Consider the following 23249-nt stretch of genomic DNA (forward strand, 5'->3'; position numbering starts at 1 on the left):
CTGAATATTTGATATAAATGTAATTATACAATATGTGACTTTTTGTGATTGGCTTTTTTCTCTTAGCATAATGTTTTCCAGGTGCCTCCGTGTCGTAGCATATATCAGGGCTTCATTCCTTTCTTTTGTCACGTCATATTTCCTGTATGGATATACCACATCATGTTTATCCATTCATCACTTGGACGCTTGGATTGTTTCTACTTTTTAGCTATTATGAATAACGCTGCTATGAATTTTCATATACAAGTTTTTGTGAAGATGTGTGTTTTCATTTCTCATTGGTATATTCCTAGAAGTGGAATTGCTGGCTCATATGGTAACTCTACATTTAACATTCTGAGGAACTCTCAAATGTATTCCAAGGAAGGTGTTCCATCTTACAATAATATCAGCATTGTAAGAGGGTTCTGATTTCTCTACATCTTTGCCAGTGTTCTTATTGTCTTTTTTTTTTTCAGCCATCCTGTGTGTGAAGTGGTATCTTGTGGTTTCAATTTGTATTTCCCTAATGACTAATGATATTGAGCATCTTTTCATGTGCTTATTAGCCATTTGTATATCTTCCTCAGAGAAATGTCCATTTAAGTCCTTTTTTAATTGGAATCTCTTTTTATCTTTTAGTTATAAAAGTTCTTCATCGATTCTGGATACAAGTCCCTTATCTGGTATATGATTTGCAAAAGTTTTGTCTCATTCAGTGGGTTGCCATCTCATTTTCTCAATAGACTTCTGTGATAAAGTCCAATTTATCTTGTTTTTTCTTTTGTCACTTGTCCCTTTGATGTCATATCATCTAAGAAACATTGATAATCCAAAATTATGAAGATTTGTGCCTATGCTTCCTTCTAGAAATTTTATAGTTTTAGCTTTTACATTTAGGTTGATGATCCATTTTGAGTTAATTGTTATATATGCTGTGAGACAGGGGTCCAGCTTCATTCTTTTGCATGTAGATATGCAAAGTTGTCCCAACACCATTTGTTGCAAAGACTATTCTTTCCTCATTGAATTATCTTGGCACACTTGTCAAAAATCAATTGACCATAAATATAAAGGTTTATTTCTGGACTCTCAGGTCTGTTCCATTGATTTGTGGTCTAGCCTGTGATAATATCACACTGTCTTCATTACTGTAGTTTTGTAGTAAGTTTCAAAATCAGGAAGTATGAGACCTCTGACTTTGTTTTTCTTTTTCAAAGTTATTTTGGCTATTCTTGGATCCTTGTATTTTCATATAAATTTTAGGATCAGCTTGTCAATTTCTGCAAAAAAAAGACAGCTGATATTTTGATTAGGATTGCACTGAATCTGTAGATCAATTTTGGGGAGTATTGCCCTCTTAACAATATTGTCTTTCGATCCATGAACATGGAATTTCTTTCCATTTATTTAGATCTTCCTTAGTTTCTTTCAACAGTGTTTTGTATTTTTCAATGTGTAAGTCTTACACTTCTTTTGTTAAATTTGTTCCTAAGTGTTTTCTTCTTTTTGATGCTATTGTAAATGCTATTTTTACAATAAAAATAATGCTATTATTTTAAGGTTGTTTTATTGATAGTGTATAGAAATATAATTGATTTTTGCATATTGATCTTATATCCTGTAACTTTGATGAACTTGTTTATTGGTGCACTTAAAATTTTTTCTGTACACAAGGTCATGTCATCTGTGAATACAGATAGATACTTTTACTTCTTTCTTTTCAATCTGGATGCCTTTTCTTTTTCTTGTCTATTTTGCCCTGGCTAGAAGCTTGTTTTGTTTTTTGTTTTTGTTTGTTTTTTGTTTCTCTAAAATAAGTAGTAATGTCCCCTCTCTGTTCCTAATTTTAGTATTTTGAGTCTTCTCTCTTTTATTCTTGGTTAGTCTATCTAAAAGTTTGTCAATTTTTTTCCCTTTAAAAAAAGCCAACTTCAGTTTCATTGATTTTCTCTGTTGTCTCTCCCTTCTGTGTTTAATTTATTTCCATTCTAGTTTCCTTCTTCCTGTTGGCTTTGAGTTTAGTTTGATCTTCTTTTTTCAATACTTAAGTTATTGATTTGAGATCTTTTTTAACATAGGTGTTTATAGCTATAAATTTCCCTCTAAGCACAACTATAACTGCATCCCATAAGTTTTGGTATGATGTGTTTTAATTTTTATTAATCTCAAAGTTTTTTCTAATTTCCCCTGAGTTTTTTTTTCTTAATCAGTTATTTAGAAGTATGTTGTTTAATTTCCACATATTTTTGAAATTCCTAAATTTCTTTCTGCTATTGATGCCTAATTTCATTCCATTGTGATCAGTAAGCATACTTTGTATGATTTCACTCCTCTTAAATTTATTAAAGCTTGTTTTGTGATCTAACATTTGTTCCCTCCTGGAGAATGTTTCATGTGTACCTGAGAGGAATGTGTATTCTGCTCTTCTTGGGTGGAAGGTTCTATAGATATCTACTGCTCTAGTTGTTCTATCCATTATTGAAAGTGGAGTATCAACGTTTCAAACTATTATTGTTGAATTGTCTGTTTCTCCTTTCAATTCTGTCAGTTTTTGCTTCATGTATTTTGGGGTTTCATTGTTTGTCTTCCTGATGGATTTTATAATTGTAAAATGCTCTTATTTGTCTTTGGTAAAAATGTTTGTCTGGAAGTCTGTTTGGTCTGATATTAGTATAGCCACTCCAGCTTTTTCCAATGTTCTCTTTGCTTTTATGAAGGAGCTGATTTTCAAAGGCTTTTAGCTAACCATTCTGGAAAGTAGAACCTCTGACTAATTCTTAAATACGCTTATAGATAATTTTTCTGTTTTTAGGCCTACTTTCTCCCCTATTTCCAAAGTTGCCTTCTGGAGATGGTACAATACTAGGTAGCTTCATTGCTTCAATTCCTGCTTAAGATCCATTTGCTTGGGTCTGTCTGCTAAGTCATTTCCATGGATCCCTCTGCTTCCCACCTTCCAAAATTTTATAACTGTTAGCTCTTTTTCTATATTCTTTGCTCTTTATCACTTAAAAATGTCTTTCCACTTAGATCAATGGATTTTCCAATTAAAGAGTTCAATGAGTGATTTAAACATTTAACCTGTGTTTGAGGGTAAACCCTTTAGCTGTTAGTCACTTTATTCTAAGCAACCTGAATTTTCTTGTATATTCTCCAGAATTTTAAAAAATGATCAGAGGGCTGTTTTACTATCAGGGATCCAGGCAATATCCTAAATTAAAAAATAGTGCTTGTATTAACTTTTAAATTTAGGCATGGAATTTGAACATCTTTGATTCAATGTAAGAATAATCAGCTGCTTCCAGGTCTATTCACTACTTGATTTTTCATAGAGCAGTTGTTCCCAAACTTGACCATGCACTAGAATCACCCAGAGGACCTGTCAAAATACAGGTTTCCAGGCTCCATCCCCAGGGTTTCTGATTTAGGAGTTGGAAGTGAGGCCCAAGAATTTGCATTTTCAACAAGTTGCCAGGTGATGCTGATCCTTCTGGTCCTGGGACCACACTGAGAGTCACTACCTCTGTGGTGTGTGGAATGTAAAGGTATTCCCTGTGGGGGTGGGGAGGACTTTTAGGAAGCAGATGAGAGCAGAGAGGGAGAGCAGTAAGAGGGAGATAAGCGCGGAGGAGAAGGATGTGCCCACTTGCTCTTATCCTGTTGTTCTAGCTTGTGCTCTCCTGTTTTGTCCCCTCTCTCTGCAAGGAGGAAACCATGACAAAATCTGCTTAGAGAAGAGTCTCTTGACATCAGAATTGTAATTCTATTCAAGGGGAGAAAAAAGGAGTGAAGTGACCATCCATGAAAAACATTAAACTGTAGCCCTGCAGATTTTTTTTTTTTTTTTTTTGTAGTATGCAGGCCTCTCACTGTTGTGGCCTCTCCCATTGCGGAGCACAGCCTCCGGACTCGCAGGGTCAGCGGCCATGGCTCACGGGCCCAGCCGCTCCGCGGCAACTGGGATCCTCCCGGACCGGGGCACGAACCCGTGTCCCCTGCATCGGCAGGCGGACTCTCAACCGCTGCGCCACCAGGGAAGCCCGCTAATGTAATTTTATGAGATGCTCTACATGCAATATTGCTAAGGCAGCAGGATTCTGGGCAATTTTGTCAGGTAGTCACTTGTCCCCAGGTTTCAGTTATCTCCTAGGATCCCCCTTTTCCTTGTTGCAAGTCTGAGAAGGCAGGGACACTGCCTAAGCCACATAGGCAGAGGGTCAGACCTAGTAGCTGGTTTGGGCCACAGGTAGAAGAAACCCAGACTTAAGGCCATTCCTCTAGATTATTTTCATGTAGCCATTTGCTGTCATTGTCTCATGTTCAGCCATCTTTCTTTGTTCTCAGAATGTTCTTCCATAGTATGGTTGCAAATATTGAGGGTTAAAGCTGTAGCTGCCAGTGACAGTATTCCAAAGGATAGAGGTAATTGGGAGGAAGCCCAGAGAAGTGAGAACTCAAAACCCTTGCCCTCTGTGAGGCTGCCTTTCAGACCCTTTTATTACAAAATGCAAAGCACCTGATAGTTCCTGCTGTCACTTCCCAAAGTAAGGAGCTGGGAGAGAGGAAACGGGGTCTGGATACATAGATGACATGAGAAAGCAGGTTGTAGGAGACTAGTTTTCCCTCTAACTTGTCACTTCCTTTCTTAGGCCTGGTGTGTGTGTGCGTGTAGTGTGTGTGTGTGTGCGTGTGTGTGTGTGTGTGTGTGTGTTTAATCCATAAAATGACGGTTTGGTTTCAGACATTCCCAAAGGTGCTTCGTCTCTGGTAATCTTTGGCTTTTCCAAGATCACCTCTTATATCTTTTGGGCAGCCAGTGCAGGAAATCAAGTCTCTTGACTTCTCCAGTAGAGCTCAGTGTACACAGAAGATTCAATCTTCCCTAAACCATGTGGTCCCAGAGGTTGCCTGTGATTTCCTGTTAGCGATTTTCAATGGCTTTGGAGTAGAAGGAAGTTCGTTGCTATGACAGTCAGGCAGCCACACTGGGGAAAGTATGATGTATTGTGTTGTGTAGGAAAAAGTTAGTATTATCCAATGCAGTAATCAGATTTTCAGACAAAGGCATGACCCTGGAACATGCTATTTATGGCTGAACGTAGCATTAGTCTTGTCTCCAAAAACAGTTAAACAAAATCAGTGTGTATTTGGCATGTCTTTCTCCCTTGGATATGGAAATATATCTCACCTGAACATTCTTCTCATTCTTATTTTGGAGGCAACTAGATTGCTCTGAAAATATTAGTTGTAGCAGTAATTAATTTAGCATTTATTGAGCACCAGGCTTTGTGCTGGTGAAGTACTTTTTGTGAAGTAACAAAAATATAAAGAAACACCCCGAGGTAGGGGAATCTATCTAGTGGGGAGAGAGGAGAGAAAGGCAAAAACAAAAACAAAACAAAACAAAACCCAAAGGCCAATATTCATTTATCTATCCCTCCTTTTATTCCTCAGGGATTTATTGAGCATTCGCTATGTGCCCAGCTCTCTACTGAGTGTTGGGGATATAAAAGTGAATAAGATAGACACATCTCTGTGGTCCCTCAAAGCCATGCTTCAAATGAAGTTTGTTTAACCTTATAGTAGAGGAGGCTGGGTCAGCCTGTGACGGATGGACGTATAGAGTAGATCAGGATCTGTGGAGGGCTTCCCAGAGGGGGTGACCTGGGAACTAAAGCAAAGTAGAAACAGGTACGAGCCAGAGGAGCAGTGAAACAATGGCTGGACAGAGGAAGTGCTTAATTGGGGATAGAATGCAGATTTAAGGAGGACCAGGAGGAAATGAGACTATAAAGGTAGGCAAGGTTCAGCTCCTGAAAGATGTTTTATCCCTTGCTGAGGACTTTGGACTCCAAACTAAGGTGATAGGGAAACCACTTAAATATCTGGTAATGGAGGCATTATTACAGGAAACTCAGCCATGTAAAAGAACATAAAATGATATAATTGTATAGATTTCAAATAATAAAAAGTAGAACATAAATATTGTGTGCTCACTGTGATTGCTGATTTATACGATATAATTTTGACTATGTTAAAGCATGGGAGGATGTCTAAAAGGAGAGTCTATTATTTGCATTGTGAGATTCTTTAAGAATTCCTTTACAGTATTCACTAGCATCGACTCTCTACTATGTGCCTGTAGATCAAGATACAGCCCCTTCTCTCTACCATCAAATAGAGGGAGAGATCTAATAACTTTCACACATTTTAAAAGGTATGTGACTATGAGATGTTCAGAATAGGCAAATCCAAAGAGACAAAGAATAGATTTGGTGGTTGCCAAGGTCTCGCGGGGAGGAGAGAATTGGGAGTGACAGCTAACAGGTCCAGTGTTTCCTTTTTGGGGCTATAGAAATGTTCTGGAATTAGTTCACGGGGATGGTTGTACAACACTGTGAATATGTTAAAAACCACTGAAATGCACACTTTGGTTAAAATGGTTAATTTTATGTTATGTGAATTTTATCTCAATAAAAAATATAGAAAAAAATAAAGATGCTTATTGGGTTGTGTTTTTCTTTTTCGGTAGCCAAGGGCAATCGGAAGTGTGAGCTGAACTGCCAGGCAATGGGCTACCGCTTCTACGTACGGCAGGCGGAGAAGGTCATTGATGGTACCCCCTGTGACCAGAACGGCACGGCCATCTGCGTGTCTGGGCAGTGCAAGGTAAGTGCCCCTGGACTGGCGTATCTGGAGTGGGTCTCGGGTGTTTGATCTGTGCCTGCCGACTGCACTGTTCCCCAGGCTGTGGCGTGCTTCCTCCCCACATGTTATGGTCCCCTCCACTCCAAACCATAAGATCTGGGAGAATTGCGTAAGACAGGGCGGCTTGTTTTGCTCCGTGTTTTCGATCTTTGGGAGTTGCCAAGTCTCACTCTGGCATTTCAGTTATTAAGTGACTTATGCATGTTTATATCACGTGCGTCGTAAGAAACTCAGCGACCTTTCCTTGTTGGATCCAAAGCTTCTTCCTTCCCTCTGAAGTGGAGGTTATGAAAAGGGCACTGCTGGATCAGTCAAGAAGCAGTTGAAGTCATCAGGGTGGCATTTTAAGGGCATGGCATATTTTATCTTGCCTCCCACCAGCTGGGGCCAGCTTCCAAATGAAAGTTGTCTAGTGCCTTTATAGCTGAAGTTGTACTTTCAACAGGAAGTTTTTAGCCTCCTTGTACTTCTGAAGTCTGTTCCAGGAACTCCCCGCCCTGCATTCTGCAAACATTCTGGTCTGTAGAGAATCCCTGTGGGATGCTCCCCTTTGACAGAAAGCACCATGTGGTTAAAAATAGGTGCCCCAGAGGAGATGGTACCAATGCCACAGCCACATTAATTGGAGCCTGGATGTCGACCCTCCTTTCATCTATAAATGTAAGAGTGGAGGTCTGACTCTAGCAGGTAGATGACTCTTGGAGCCCAGACTAAGATTCTATCTTAATTAACAGTTGCTGGCAGGACTGAGTTTCATCAAAGGAAGAGCTCTTTGGCTGTCACGTCTGAAAGTTCCTGTTCTACTTTCAACGTAAATTGCCACTGTGTTTAGTATTAGAGCTATTTGAGTATGATTTATAAGCACCCGCCTTCCCCTTCCAGCCTTTTTCTTAGTGAGGTTTTAAATAGGATACAAAATAATTTATCAGAGCAGTATGGATATTCTCGGATTGTGAATAAAGGAAGGAAAAAGCTGTCATTTGATACCTGATGCATGTGAGGTTGTCTTCGGATGAGCAAGAAACCCCCAGAGCATTGACGCAGTACAAGAGAGGTAGGGAGTATGATGGGAAGCACGCTGAAGGCTGGGACCTATCTGGCCTCCAATTTCTGCTCGTTTGGAAAAAACTGGGTTTCACGCATCCCCTCTATCCTTACTGTCCTCAGATAATACCCAAAGGAGTTCCGTTAGTGTTTTGTGGTTTCCGGCTCAACTAGTCCCTGCTTCTAAATGCTACTGAACCAGAAATAAGGCACCTTTTAGCAACCTAGCTTTTTCTTTCAGATCCTGAATCAACTGTTCTATTTCCTGAATACAGGTGCACACTGCTGGGAGGTGGTGTAGTTTAGTGGTTAAAAACATGCCCTCTGAAGTCAGACTGCTTGGGTGTTCAATTCCTACCTCTTCCGTGATTGACTGTGTGACCTTGTACAAGTGCCGTAAGCTCTCTGTGCGTGTACATCATTTGCAACAGGAGGAGGATGGTACCTACTTCCTGCATTGTAGTGAGGAGTCACGAGCCAATACACATAAGGTCCTGATAACAGGTCTGCCACTTAGGAAACATGCTGGCTTTTCTTAGTATTATGTTTGCTTATATGCCCACATACGTCCTGTTGTATATGAGTTTTCTATGCGAAAGTATTTCCTTTTTTTTTTTTTTGCAGATTGTAGATTTGTGAGATTCACGTTATCTTTTGAGGCCGTGTTCTTACACTGTAGTGTGACTCCCAGGGGGACGGCAGACTCTACATTGGTAGGTCTAGGGAAGGGCCTGAGTGGTCTGTTTCTTAAACTTTAATACTGTATCTTATTTGACCTAGTGTATCCAAATTATTATCACTTCAACATGTAATCCATATAAAAATTAGTAATGACACATCGTTACATTCTTTTTCCTGTTAATTCTTCAAAATCTGGTGTGTATGTTACTTCTTTCAGTGCAACTCAGACTAGCCACGTTTCATATGCTCCGTAGGCACATGGGAAAAGGTGCTAAACCTCACACGTAATCAGGGAAACTCACCAGATTGCCCCAAAGTTAAAGGTCTGACAATGACAAGTATTGGCAAGGATACAGAGGACTCTTTTTTTTTAACTTTTTATTTTATTTTGGAGTAGAGTTGAGTAGTCTGTTTTTCCAACAAGCTCCCATGTGACTGCTGGTCTGTGGATCATACTTTGAGTAGCAAAATCTTAAAGGACACAGTGATTAACATACAGTTCACAAAGAACCAGAACTGTAAATATACAGCGGTGAGATGAGTTGGAAGGAAGAGGAAATGTGGTCTCTTTCCACTGGGGGAGCTTGTTTTCTTAGTGTTACATTAAGTGCCTCTAAGCTGATGATACGAAAGGAAAACACACACTTATAAGGACATGGGTATGGATTCGTACAAATTGATGAAAACCAGTGGTGTAGGACAACACAGTTTGAAGATGATAATTGCTGAAAGACTGAGACAGACACTCCCCAGGATGTGAGTAGATGAATAGGAATTTGATGTTACAAGGACAACTTTGATATTACTTCGTATTTGTTCTCTGTGCATTTGCCTGAAATTCGTTCATTGATGTTGTTGGAACCACTGACTGTTGCGTCCTCTTTAGAACTTCAGTCTAAATAATCAGAAGTACATTTGCTTCCCAGGCTGAAGTTCTGTTTAGTTTGCAACTTTCAAAGGGTAAAGTGCCCTTTTCTGAATATTTGATCGGAAGCCCAGAATGCAAGTTGCTATCTCTGCCTCGCTGACCTGTGGCTGAGAGAGCTGTCACTCTCTGACAGGAGCGTCTACGTCTGAAAGAGCTCCAGAAATCCTCTGCTGGATACAGAGAATTGAAAGCAAACCCGGGCCTGCCACAAAAGTTAATGAAAAGTGACAAGCATTAAATAAGAGTACGAGCTAAACCTACACAAGAGTAGCTGAGGGAGAAGGGCGTCCTCCTGACACCAAGCCACTTCCAAAGCACCCCAGGCCCACCCAGAGCAAGCTGGAACGCTCTGTTCCAGCTCCTGGCAGAGCTCTCCCTGGCCAGCCTGTGTTTACCCTGTTGCTGGAGCTCCACTGGGGTTTTAGATCCAAGAGTTGGAAGAGGGGCTGTAAGAATGCAGAAACCCTTGAGCTCAGGGCTGGAGAACATAGGAATTCCTCGCCAGTCCCTCAGAACTGGGTAACACTTCCTTTCTTTTTTTTTTTTTTTTTGCTGTACGCGGGCCTCTCACTGTTGTGGCCTCTCCCGTTGCGGAGCACAGGCTCCGGACGCGCAGGCTCAGCGGCCATGGCTCACGGGCCCAGCCGCTCCGCGGCATGTGGTATCTTCCCGGACAAGGGCACGGACCCGCTTCCCCTGCATCGACAGGCGGACTCCCAACCACTGCGCCGCCAGGGAAGCCTTAACACTTCCTTTCTTGACAGGGAATGAAGCGTCCTAAATGTTGGCCTCAGACTAAGGACTGCATATCGATAGCCAGGCTTTGAAGGGAGAGAACTCTAGCCCTGACTTGTCCTAAATCAAGAGGGTGTATCTGAAGCCCACAGAGATTCTGCCTTCCTCACCTTAAACTCATCCCTCTAGACATCAGATAGGAACATCTGGCCCGTCTTCAGAGAAGTCTCTGCCCCACCCAGTCATGATTGTCATTGATGGGAATGAAATAGCATTTATGTCTGATTAACAGAGAGCACAGTAACCATTTCTATCATTAAGCATCACATTAAGTGTGCTATGAGTTTTTTTTCCTTGATCTCAGTTTCAAGCTCTGCAAAATTCTGGATTTTCATAGTTTGCTAATGTACATATTATTTTTGCTGACAACTTAATGCAAATAGATGGAACTTTGTCTTCAGAGGTATAGCAGCCATTTGAAAGAACAGGGTCCCTTGGATAAAAAAAAAAAAAAAAAAAAAGCACAAAAAACAACCTTAGCTCCCTGGAGACCAGCCTTTCAGAAACCTCAGGCTTTCAAACTTGAATGATCCTGAAAGAGTCAGACTCACCCCAAGACCTACGCTCCCTCCCACCAGAAAAAAATCCCTGATGGTGGAGAAACTGTCCTTGAGTAAGTGCCTTGAAATAATAGGCTGACGCGAAACCTCCATGCAGGAAGGTGTTGAAGCTAATGCACACAGCAAGGAGTTGCTTCTGAGTGTTTACCCTGCGCCAGACACTGTGATGTGTGCTGTTCATACAGAAGGAGGCCTTAAGCCATTTGTCTTCACAATAACTCAGTCATTATTAGTCCCCATTTTACAGAGAACTGTTATGAAGGCAAAATGAGTTGGATAATATTGGCTTTTTAGGGTGAATTGTTAATCAGAGCAGAAAGAGTCATTTAAATGTGATAGGCGGAAACTCTTGTGCTTTAGGGATCTCCCCTATTCTGATTTTATTTTCCTCACTGCGTCTTTCCAAAACAAACTGTCTTTCTAAAACACATTAGGATATGCCTCTCTTTTGCTTAAACTCCACCTGTGGCTCCCCATTGCCTGTGGAATAAAGTCCAGGCCCTGCATTGTCTGTCTCCTGCCAGGCCTCCTGGGGCCCCGGTGCTGGCTGGGCTGGGATGTGTTGCTCCCTGAGCCAGGGGGCCTGCAGGGTTGTGCCTCCACAAGAATGAACACACTGTCTGGCGGCCTGGAGAGCCGTTCCACCTCCACTCTTGGGCCACCCGGTGGACTCGGCTCAAAAGCCACTGGCTGACCCCACTGAGCACTGTTTCTGTTCTTGTTCCCACTTCTTGTGATTACTTGTTCCCATCACCACGGCCTACCACCCATCCAGGCCAGGAGCAGTTCCAGGCGCTTTGCTTTTGAATAGGTACTTAAAATAAATGTGTAAATGAATTGAGGTACTCGGTGACTTAATCTGTTGCATTTCAGCAAATGAAATTAGTCTTGAATCCAACACAGAGCTTTCTCTTTTGGCTGGGATGGGTAGTTGAGGGCTGATAACACAAGGACATGAAGCCCCCTTGGCTGAATCCCCGGAACCCAAGGCTTTGAAGGTCAGGGAGAATTCCTGGCGCCTCCCCAGGCTCCTGTCTTGTTTTTAATTTTATTCACGCTGAATTTCTTGAGTCCGGAGGAGCTAACGACAGGAAGAAGCTAAGCAAGGGTGAGAGCGCAGTCTCCCATGGTGCCTTCTGTTGAGGGAAAAGACCCCCTTCTGCCACCCACCTGCCCTCTTCATTCCTGGTCAGCCAGCACCTTCCATGCGAGGCCCCCCATCCACGCCCTTCACCGCTCAACGGGGGCTTTCATACCTCCTCTCCCAGCCGGGTCCCTGCTCGACTTCGACCAGGACACATCAGCAGACATTTTCATATTTATTCAGTAAATTAAAGCAAGGTAACTCTTTCCACATGTTCAGAGATAAGCTCTGGACCAGCACGTTGCCGTGACTGGGAAGGATGACATGATGGACGTGTGCATCTATGTGCGCCTGTGAGTTCAGTTCCTCCATCCTCTATAAACTGCTGTTGTGCTCTCCTGAACCAAACAACCCTGTTCATTTCTCTGCCCATTTGCCCTAAGTTGCTTTTTTTTTTCTCTTTTGGTTACTGGCTTTATCGTGTGGGCTTTGCTTAGAGTTCTGTTGTTACTTGAATGAAACCAAGAGAGTCATTGCTTTGAGTAAAGTGTTCTTGCCTGTGCCAGACATGTGCATGAGTCTAGCCTTGAAATAGGGTGGAGAGCTTTTACTTTGCTTGAATTTTGAGCTTATGTGACACTTGGTGGGCTCCCTGTTGCATCCCCACCCCAAGCAAACCGTGTTCTAAAAGTACTTTCTGCTTGTATTAAAATGCTTATCATGTTATGTTACAGTTATTTGGACATGTGTCTGAGCTCCTAAAGCAGAGGGAGTGTTATACATATTTGTATTCTCAGTGCTTAAGGTATTACGATTATTCAATAAATTGAATCAGTTTGAAAAATGTGTACATGAACAAACCAAAGAACAAATTAGAAATTGGCTTTCCTAACCCCTTTTCCTAAAAATGATCAGGAACAGGATTAACTAAGCATTAAAATTTTAGAGCCCAAGCCCTGCCTGATTGTTCTCAGGGCCTCTTGAAATCTTAAACAGAAACCTAAAGTGAACTTGATGAAATTGGCCTGATTCTATGTACTTCTTTTCCATGATCTATGATTTTTCTCATATTCAAACATTGGGACCACTACCTAACAAAACTCAGTTTGGATTTCTTAATATGTACTTATGAATTATTAACTAATCATTCATCAATAACCCAAGCGATACACATCATTAACTCAACAAATAGTCTTAACTGCTCCCAGCCATACACTGGGCTAGGCATTGGAGATTTAAAAATGGGAAAGTTTAACAAGGTTCCTACCCATATTGAGCTTAATTTAATGGAGAAAGTAATAAAGAGAAAAAGTCGGTTAACAAACAAAAGAAGGACAAATTTTGATGAGCACTTTGAAGTTAATAGTGAACTGAAATAGTGAACAGTGGTGAGAGCACATGTTAGACGGGGTGTCAGGGGAAGGTCTCCGAGGCAAGCAGGGGTCGGGAGAACAAGTGGAGGCTGCACTACCGGCCATGCAGGTCCAGGGACTGGAGAACATGTGTGCCAGGTCTCCAGGCAGGACCCAGTACCTATGCGGTGCTCAGGAGCTGATAGATACCAAGGTGATCATTTTGTGTTTTCTTCTGCTCTCTGCCCTTGGGTGAGTCTGGTCTCCCCCTGATGGTGCCATTCTTCTTTCCTCCAAGATACTCACACATCTTCCTGGGTGCATGCTGGCTTTAGCAGTAGAAAGCCCTCCATTGGGTCATTCTCTAAGCCGAGCAAGATTGCCCTGGAAACTGGATGATATAATGGGTCGAGAACAGGTTTGGGGGTCAGCCAGGATCTCTAATATCAAAACAGATGAGAGAGGGCGTGCTTAGGTAAGATTGGGGTAGGATGTCCAGAACCTCCAACCTGCCCTTCCTGGTGGTCTGTCCTATACCAGAGTGTCAGAAGAGAGAGAATTTTAGGGTTCCTTTCCCCTGGTCTTCTGAAGGAAGGGGCAGCCTTCCGCCAAAGGAGACTTAAAGAGCTCTTCTATCCAATTGGCAGGAGTGCTGACAGGCACTTGTAACTGAGAAATGAGAGGAAGCTTCAGCAAAGTCCCCTGGGCCAGACAAATAGTCCACCTTTGCCCCAGTCCATCTCTATTCCTGCCCTGAACCAAACACAGGCTAGAAGCACTGCCTGAGTATGACCTGTTATGATACAGACGCTACAGTTATGCAACGCTCATTGTATATAAGCTCATCTGCAGATACTTTTCCACAAGGCACGTAATAAAAATTTCAGGGATGCAGGAAACTGTATTGCATGTGGAAACCCCAAGGCAGTGTCTATTCAGACTAACAAAGCCAAGGAGAGCAGTCCCCCGCCCCTTTCCCTTTGGCCCCTGTGCACGTTCTTGCTGAGTCAGCTCATGTTCTTCACTGATGATATTGACAGAGGATCAGACTTTAAAAAAAAAACCAAGTAGGCTGCTTAGCCTGATGATGGCTTTGGTAGAGCCTGAAAGCCCATCACCCTGACACCAAGTTTGGGCATCTTTTTGTAAGTCAGGTCAAACCAAGTAGTGAGTAGCACTGCTAGTGTGTTAGAAGAGCTTCAGAAAAGTATCCTGAGGTGTTGTGCATCTAGGTAGAAATAGATATTTGAGGGCAACAGTGCCAGAGGAAACACATGTTTTATTTTGTATTTGTAATAGATAATAATATATTACATGACTCCATTATCAAAAAATGTGATTCCCCTGTCTCCATCCACCCAGTTTCCCATTCCCCAACAGGAAATAACCACTCTCTGACAGTTCCTTTTTTAAGGCAGATGCTTTCACACACTTACCAGCCCATTCGTATTATATTATTTTCCCTTCGTCTTGGCAAATATGGTCTGGACCTTGCTTTTCTTTTTTCTTTTAAAAATTATTTATTTATTTATCTGTTTGTTTATTTTATTGAAGTATAGTTGATTTACAATGTTGTGTTAGTTTCTACTGTACAGCAAAGCAATTCAGTTATACATATATATATTCTTTTTTTAATTGGAGTGTAATTGCTTTACAGTGCTGTGTTAGTTTCTGCTGTACAACGAAGTAACCAGCTATATGTATACATATATCTCCTCCGTCTTGGACCTCCCTCCCACCGCACACCCCCATCCCACCCATCTAGGTCATCACAGAGCACCGAGCTGAGCTCCCTGTGCTACACCGCAGGTTTCCACTAGCTATATCCGTTATGGTTTATCACAGGATATGAATATAATTCCCTGTGCTCTACAGTAGGACTTGTTGTGTATCCTTTCTCTATATAGTAGTTTGCATCTGCTGATCCCAAACTGCCAATCCATCTCTCCCTCCCCCGCCTCCCCCTTGGCTACCACATGAACCTTGCTTTTCTTACTTAACATATCTTGGAGAACTTTCCGTTTTAATATCTAAAGCACAGCCCCCTTCATTCGACAGTGGCATGGTACTGCACTATATGAACTAACCGTAATTTATTTAACCGTGATGCACGTTCAGGTCGTATCCAATCTTTCACCGTCACCAGCAGTGCTGCAGTGAATACTCCCGTGAGTGAATCATTTTATGTTTGCCTGTATCTGTAGGATAAAGTCTTAGAAGTGAGTCAAGAGTCCATATGTATTTGTGATTTTAATGCCCAGTGGGTGGCAAATTGCTCTCCAGAGTGGTTGAAACAACTCACCCTTGGACCAGCAATGTCTGAGGGTAGTGTGTTGTCCAACATTTGGATTTTTGCCAATCTGATAAGTGAAAAATTGTATCTTGGGTAGTTTTCATTTGCTTTTATTTTGAGTGAGGTCGTGCATCTTTTCATATGTTTAAGATCCCTTCAGGGCTTGGAGTAGGATGCGTGTGAGGTGCCTTGGATGCAGAATTTAAGGAGGCACTGAATAAAATGAAATTCTCAGGGTCTCCTTAAATGTTGTCCCTTAGGCACCTCACCTGTCCCACTCCAGTCCCAGCCCTGCACCGCACCTTGATCTCCTGACCTGGGAACCATTTATATTCCTCTCCTGTGATCTGTTTTTCTATTGGGTTATTGATCATCCTCTTAATTTGTAGGATCTTTTCATACATGAAAGAATTTTTTATGCTATAAATTGCAAAAGCCTTTTTTCTTCAAATAGCCTGTTGACTTATGCCTTTGCTCATGCAGTTTTATTTATTTTTTTTGCCAGGCAGAAGTTTTACATTTTTTAAATGGTGAATTTAGTAATTTTCTCTTGTCTGATTCTAGATTTTGTGTCATGGAAAGTCTTTCTGCACTTTGAAGTTAAAAAATTTCTTCTGTGTCTTCTTTCAGTAATTTATAACTGTATGCTCTTACATTTTTACATTTCATATTAATCCATTTGGAATTTATTCTAGTGTATCATATGAGGTATGGATTCAATTTTACTTTGTTTCAGATGGCTACACAGTTATGCCTTTATCGTGATTGAATAAATCTTTCCCCCACTATTTTGGGGTTCCCTCTTTATTACCGTATGTATGCATGCATGCATGTATATATGTAGATACGTATTTTGGGCTTTCTAGTATATTCCATCAGTCTGTATGTCTATTCATAAATGAGTACCAGAACGTACACTTTGAAAGAGAAATAAAGTGGACTGGCATTTAAACTTATGAAAGGTAAGTTTGCCCTTTGCTTGGAGCTAATGCACTCATGGCCTTCAAATGGAAACGTTTGTTTATCATTTGGAAAAGCCATCTGCATTTAGGGGCCTTAGTAAGCCTTCATATTTACAATACATTCTTACTTGATTGAAAAACGTATGTTCCGTGACTTTTAGGACTGGAATAGCAGAAGTTACAATCATGAAAAGTACTCCGGATGGCAAAACCATGGCAAGAAAAAAGGAATCAGATTTATTAAGATTCATTGAAAAGCACAGAATAAAAGTTCTAGCAGCTACTTGCTTTTAGAATAAACTGGATTTGACGGGGAAAAAAATGCTGTCCCTAAGAGCAGCTCAGCTTTTGGGGTCCCATCTTCTTCAATAAATAGGAATATCTTCTACAAATTTTATTTAATATGTTTATGGATCCTATCAATTTCTGAAAGTTTAACAACTCATCTCCTGATGGTTAGAAATTTACTATTTGCCCACTTATTTTTCCTGTGTTTTATTTTCAGCATAATGCTAGTAGTTGTAGCAATTAATACCTGGTCTCCTAACCAGATGTTGAGAGGGTGCCAGGAGAAAAGATTCTTTCTTGCCCTACCGCCAAAATCAGTCAAATTGGACTAAGGAAGGAAGATGAGTAGTGGCCCATGATTGTCAAGGGACTGAATATAATCATGTGAGTTAAAAGCCCTTGGATTCAAATTTTGCTTTCCAGATACCAGCCTTGTTTTCTCAAAACTGTACTTGACAAAACCTCAAAGTATGTTTGTCTCCCTTATGAGAGCTATGATGAGCTTTTCCTGGGTGAAAGATTTTTGGATGCTTTGGGTTTCAAGTCACTTTCTAAAAGCCCAATCTAAAGACCTCACACATGCAATGGGAGGTTGCAATTCCTGGTCTTCCAGTGGTGCTTGATATGATTTTATTATTATTTCTCACTTGGGGAAAAATAGGCTTTTTTTTTTAAGCCCCTCAAAGTGAGCCTAGAGAACATGCAGTATTTTTAATGAAAGTCTGTCTTATTGCTGTGTTCCAGTTTTTATAGATTAAGTAGCACAATACCACGTAAATGTGATTTTAATAATTCTTGGTGATGACTTTTCCCCTGGTACTACTTTATGAAGGGTGGTTGTGTAGAACCGGTTAACAGTGACATCTAGTGTCCAGTATTGAAATTACATGTCTTTTGGGGAAGCACGGAATTTGTAGCAACATGGATGGATTTAGAGATTAGCATACTAAGTGAAGTAAGTCAGAAAGAGAAAGACAAATACCATGTGATATCATTCATATGTGGAATCTAAAATATGACACAAATGAACCTATTTAGGAAACAGAAACAGACTCACAGACATAGAGAACAGACTTGTGGTTGGCAAGGCAGGGTGGGTGGGAGAGAGATGGATTGGAAGCTTGGGGTTAACAGATGCAAACTATTATGTATGGAATGGATGGGCAACAAGGTACTACTATATAGCACACTGTATAGCATTCAGTGTCCTGTGATGAACCATAATGGAAAAGAATAAAAAAGAATGTATATATATATATATATATATATATATATATATATATATATATATATATATGACTGAATCACTTTACTGTGCAGCAGAAATTAACACAACATTGTAAATCAACTATACTTCAATGAAAAAAAGAAATGGTGGAATTGATGAACAGGAGAGGGAGAGGAGAGAAGTGGAACAGAGGGAGAACACAAGTGTAGCAACTTGGTCACTGAATCTAGGGGAAGGGCGTGTGGATGTTAATGGAACTCTTCTTGCAACTTTTTCTTTAGGTTTGTAATCCTTCAAAATACAAATTGGAGGAGAGAAAAATGAAAGATTTGCCCTGTTTTCATTTTTGCATTCAAAGCATTTCTTTTGGGGAAGACAGGACCCATCTGCTGTGTTTCCCGCTTCCTCACCTGGGCTCCCTAGGCTGCTCTGACTGCTCATAAATACTTTTTGTGTCCAAAGGGAAAAGCTGTCCTCTGCCCACAAGTCTCTACCTGACTTGGCTCTGCTCAACCGGGGTTCCACCTGTAATTAAGAGAAAAATAGGTTCCTCTCTTTCTAGATATAAACACTTAATGTTGCTTGGAAGCCACAACATATTTCGGAATTGGGGATGAGGAGGAATAATGTTAAATTTTGCAAAGAGGAAGCGTTGAAACAACCCCTTGAAAATGCTTGTTCATTTCAGAAGCAAGCAAACAACAAAACTGTACGTTTTCACTTCTGGCTCCCCCTGCTGGGCATTTTCAGAACTGCGGCATCCCAGATCACTGGTAAATTCCTTGTGCTGTACTTTTGAAAGGCATGAAAGGTGCCACGTTCAAAGCTATATCCCATCCCATTCCCTTCTGCATCAAGCATTGCTTGAATCTTTAAGCTCTGTACTGAATTAAAGCAGAATGGGCAAATCTCATTTTAAAACGAAAGCCGCATAGCAAACGCTCTTCAAGTGCTTCTTTTTTTAAATAAATTTATTTATTTATTTTTGGCTGCATTGGGTCTGTTGTTGGGTCTTCGTTGCTGCGCGCGGGCTTTCCCCAGTTGCGGCGAGTGGGGTCTACTCTTCATTGCCGCGCGGGGGCCTCTCATTGCGGTGGCCTCTCTTGTTGCAGAGCTTGGGCTCTAAGCGCGTGGGCTCCAGTAGTTGTGGCAGTCAGGCTCAGTAGTTGTGGCTCACGGGCTCTAGAGCGCAGGTTCAGTAATTGTGGCGCACGGGCTTAGTTGCTCCGCGGCATGTGGGATCTTCCCGGACTAGGGCTCGAACCCATGTCCCCCTGCATTGGCAGGCAGATTCTTAACCACAACGCCACCAGGGAAGTACCTCTTCAAGTGCTTCTATTTTATTTTTTAGAAGAAAAGGCCTGAGGCCAATCCTAGAAGTAAAGACTGTCACACATCCCTTCTGTTACGTGGGTTGCTTCAAGATCAGATGCTTTTTCTTGATTGAAAATCTGCCTCTCCTAAGGCTGAGGGTACTTTCTGAGATAACAGACCTTTAGTCAACAATTTTTTTTTAATTCCTAAGAAATAGAATTTTCCAGCAATGGAATGGCCCTTTTCATGTGGTATACTGCCTTCCCGATCAAAAATGGTGTGACTGCCTGTTAAATGTGTGGTGAACAGGGCGGGGTGGGGGTGGGTGGGCAGGCAGGCACATAGAAAGATGCACAGGCACAGCATGGACAAACTGATGCCCTGGTGCATCAGTTTGTGCAGTTTGTGCATCTGGTGCTGGAGAACAGATGTCTAAATTGAGTGCAGTCTTTCCATCTAAGATATTGCGAATCCACCATTCTAAAGTATTAAATGGAGAGTTTAAAGCACTGAATCAATCTGAAGTGTCTTAGACTGATACCACCTCTTCTGTGACCACAGGTGACATTCCTAACTTGTCTAGTCTTTTACCAATTTAATTGTTGGTCAGAGACAGAAATTTACCAAGAGAATCAATGTGTCCTCTGTAGCTAGGCCTCTTTTGGGAGCTCCAGACTCATACTAATTCACTATTATGCATTTCTACCTGGAAATGTTCAACTTGATCAAATCTGAACTCATTGTGTTTCCCTCCCTCCTTGTTCATGTTCATGTCTCTGATTTTGGCAAGTGGCACCTCCATTCTGCTGGTTTCCCAAAGCCAGACCAGCCGGATGCCTCCCTCATTCTCGCCTCCCCACATCCAGTGGGGAACGAGTTCTGTCCATTCTACATCCTCGAAGTCTCCTGTGTCTGCCCCTTTCTTGCCTCCTTGAAGCCATTGCCTCATTTCAGGTCTTCAATCATTTGGACCATTGCAGGGGTCTCCGAACTGGTCTTCCTGCCTCTTTTCTTGTTTTCTTTCATGGAAGTTGAGCTTTCACTTCGCTGCCAGAGGGATTTTAAAATAGAAATCAGAGTAAATTTACTCTTTTTCTTCTGTGCCCATGATCCCCACCCCTACAGTCCACAGACAAAATCCAGACTCCTAGCATGGCATTCAGTATGCACCATGATGTAGTCCCCACCTACCTCTCCACTCCGAAAGCACTTACCCCAGCCATACCAAACCAGCTACAGCTCTCTGAATAGGCCACGCCTCTGTTTTATGCTTTGCCCCTCCTTCTTCTTCCTGGAGTGTCTCTTCTTCCCTATACAAATGGCAAATAGCCGTAGACCAGGCAAGACTCAGTTGAGGAGTCATTACCTCTATACACTGTTACTCTTGGTCCCAGGAGAGGATGGATACCTCTCTATTTGTGCTCCAAATAGACTTCTATCAAGACACCTGTAATTCACTGCTGCCTTTTTGATTTACATGTCTGCCTCTCCACGGATGCCCAGAAACACCTTGAACCAGTGACCAACCTTGTCTTTCTCATCTTTAATCCTCCATTGACTAGCACAGTGAGTCAGCGCATGGTACTTACTTTGTTCAACCAGCCATGAGATTTTTCAACGCTGTTCATTTAGAGCTACTCTTATATGATCTATGCGTTCTTCACCAGCTCTTACCTGGGTATCTCCTGACCTCACAATCACATTTACAGCAGGACCCACAGTGTCCATGTTCCACTTGATCAGCAGGAGGTTCTCTCTTTTCTCAGATGATCCTCCCAGTCGTTTCAATGGTGCTATCAAGTAGGCAGCTGGATATCCAAGCCTGAGGTTCAAGGATTGGCCGGCATCATTGTTCTGGCTGACCGGAAAGAAGTGATGGTTTAGTTTTCAGACTAAAAGGCTCAGAAAGTTCTTTTCAAGGTTACAGGATTCAAATGTTACCCATGAAAGTGCATGGGCTCTTTACAATTCTGTGCTTTTCTTGTACGTAACAACATGAAGCATGGGGGAAGTTTGGCTGAGTTCAGTCTTGGAAATGAGTCCCTACTTTACCCCCTTTAGCAACTACATGCAGGATGGCTCCGCCTAGATGTCCAACAAGGACCTCAGACCTCAGGATAATTAAAATGGAATGTTTCTTCTCTTTCCCCCCCAAAGGAAATAACCTTACCATCATAGATGCTCTCTCCTGTATCTCCATGAGTAGCATCCAGCTAGTTATCCAGGCCATAAATATGAATGTCATCTTCAATTCCTTTTTCCTTCCCCCCACCACGTCCAGTGGTGATTCAGGTCCCAAGGAAACTGCCTCAGTAAGTTTCTGTATTTTGCTCCCTTTCTTCAAGTCTTCATCATCGCTGGTGTAGGTAAGTAAAGCAACCATTGTCATGATCTTCCCGTCTCTGGCATTGCCCCTCCTTATACAGAATTACCAGTGTCATCTGCTGAAAAATTTCAGTAGCTCTTTCAGGGTCTTTAGGTCTCTGCTTAATTGTGCAGCGTCATTTCATCACACTACTCTTTCACCTTAGATGTGGGTAATACTAATACTTCTAGATCTTAAAACAGGTCATCTTCTGTCATATCTCTCGTTTCTTTAGTACACGCTGCTGCTTCTATCTAGAGTGCCTTCAGAGCAGGATGTTTTTGGCTGCAGGTAGCAAAAAATCCAGTCCAAAAGACTTAAACACTAAGAGGATTTATTAACTCACGTAGCATAAACCTGGGTACCTGGTGGTTCTAGGCTTGATTAAGATGGCAAGTCGGTGATGCCACTGAGGACAAGGTTCTCTTCATCTTTCCACTCTGCCAGACTCTGTGTGGCCTCCTCAGGGTTACTTCCCTCATTTTCAGGACATCTGCCATGCGTCTAAGCATTGCGGGCAGACGTGAGGTCCAGCAGAAGAAAGAAGAGTTCATTCTTCCTTCTTCTTCGAAGAATGAATAAAGCTTTTCTAGACACCCTCACAGCAGAATTCGCCTCCTGTCTCATCAGAACCAAGATGAGACCCCTCCTAAACCAATCACCAGCAAAGGGATTTAACAAAGTCACGAAAGGGAGAGGAAGGGAGGGAGGGAGGGAGGGAGAGAGGGAAAGACATTGGAATGAAAGCCAAGGCATGTCAGCATGGAGGAAGGGAAAGCACCTGTTGGGTTGGCAAACAACTGTGTCTGCTGTAGCCCTCTTTCCCCTTCTTTAGCAGGTTAATTTTACCAGGCTAATTCTGAATACTCAACTAAGGAGTCGTCTTGCAGGGACATTTCTCTGACCACCTCCCTTCCTTCCAGTGCCTTCTGATGAGTTACACTGCCATAGAACCTATCCCACCAGACCACAAGTGCCTCGTGGTTAATTAGTACCTGGCATAGTTACTGTTACGTGGTTACAGGCATGTACTCTAATATTTGTTGAGTAAGAAAATGAATGGCAAAACCTGAGGTGTTGTGTCAGTCAGGAATGACTTTCTGCTTATAACAGAAATCCAACAATAGTGATTTAACCAAAGAAAGGTGTGTTTTCCCCACGGAACAACAACTCCAGAGGAAGAGGCCCTAGGCCAATGAAGATGCTCTTGTCAAGGACCGAGACACCTTCTGGCGCCTTAGCATGTGACCACATGTCCTCATGAGCACCAGGTGACCATTCTGCCCCACTGAGTTCCACGTTCCAGGCAAGAAGAAGGCTTGTCAGCCAAGTCTGTGTCTTTTCCTCAAACAATAGCTTTCTCAGCAGCAACACCTAGTTGACTTCTGGTTACATCCCATTAGCTAAACCTGGACCTGGTCTTCCGGGGACGTTGCCAACATTGCCAACCCATTGTCAGGGTTCTGTTAGGAAGAAGGGGAGGCGGGAGAATGTGCATGAGCTTAGGTAGTGCCTGCCGTAGTCACCTCCAAAGGGTCTCAAGATAATTTATTCTTTACTTATTGTCCCACCTGCCAGCTTGAAACAAAATAGCAGAGCCATTCAAAGCAGTCACACGGAAGTACCGTGTTATATCCTGGAACTGGGCCTTGTAAGAATGGT

The 23249-nt window shown here is 42.0% G+C and overlaps 1 protein-coding gene across 3 annotated transcripts in view; it reads left to right on the forward strand.

Moving 5' to 3' along the window:
• The window catches only part of THSD4 (thrombospondin type 1 domain containing 4), a 571466-nt gene that overhangs the window by 248949 nt on the left and 299268 nt on the right, over positions 1-23249 (forward strand). For all 3 annotated transcript variants that reach the window (XM_067752213.1, XM_067752199.1, XM_067752206.1), the window contains exon 7: positions 6518-6654. In XM_067752213.1, the coding sequence (XP_067608314.1) occupies positions 6518-6654 (137 nt within the window). The remainder of the gene's footprint in view (positions 1-6517; positions 6655-23249) is intronic.

This window comes from Pseudorca crassidens, chromosome 1 (genome assembly GCF_039906515.1).
Source record: "Pseudorca crassidens isolate mPseCra1 chromosome 1, mPseCra1.hap1, whole genome shotgun sequence".
Taxonomy (NCBI): domain Eukaryota; kingdom Metazoa; phylum Chordata; class Mammalia; order Artiodactyla; family Delphinidae; genus Pseudorca; species Pseudorca crassidens.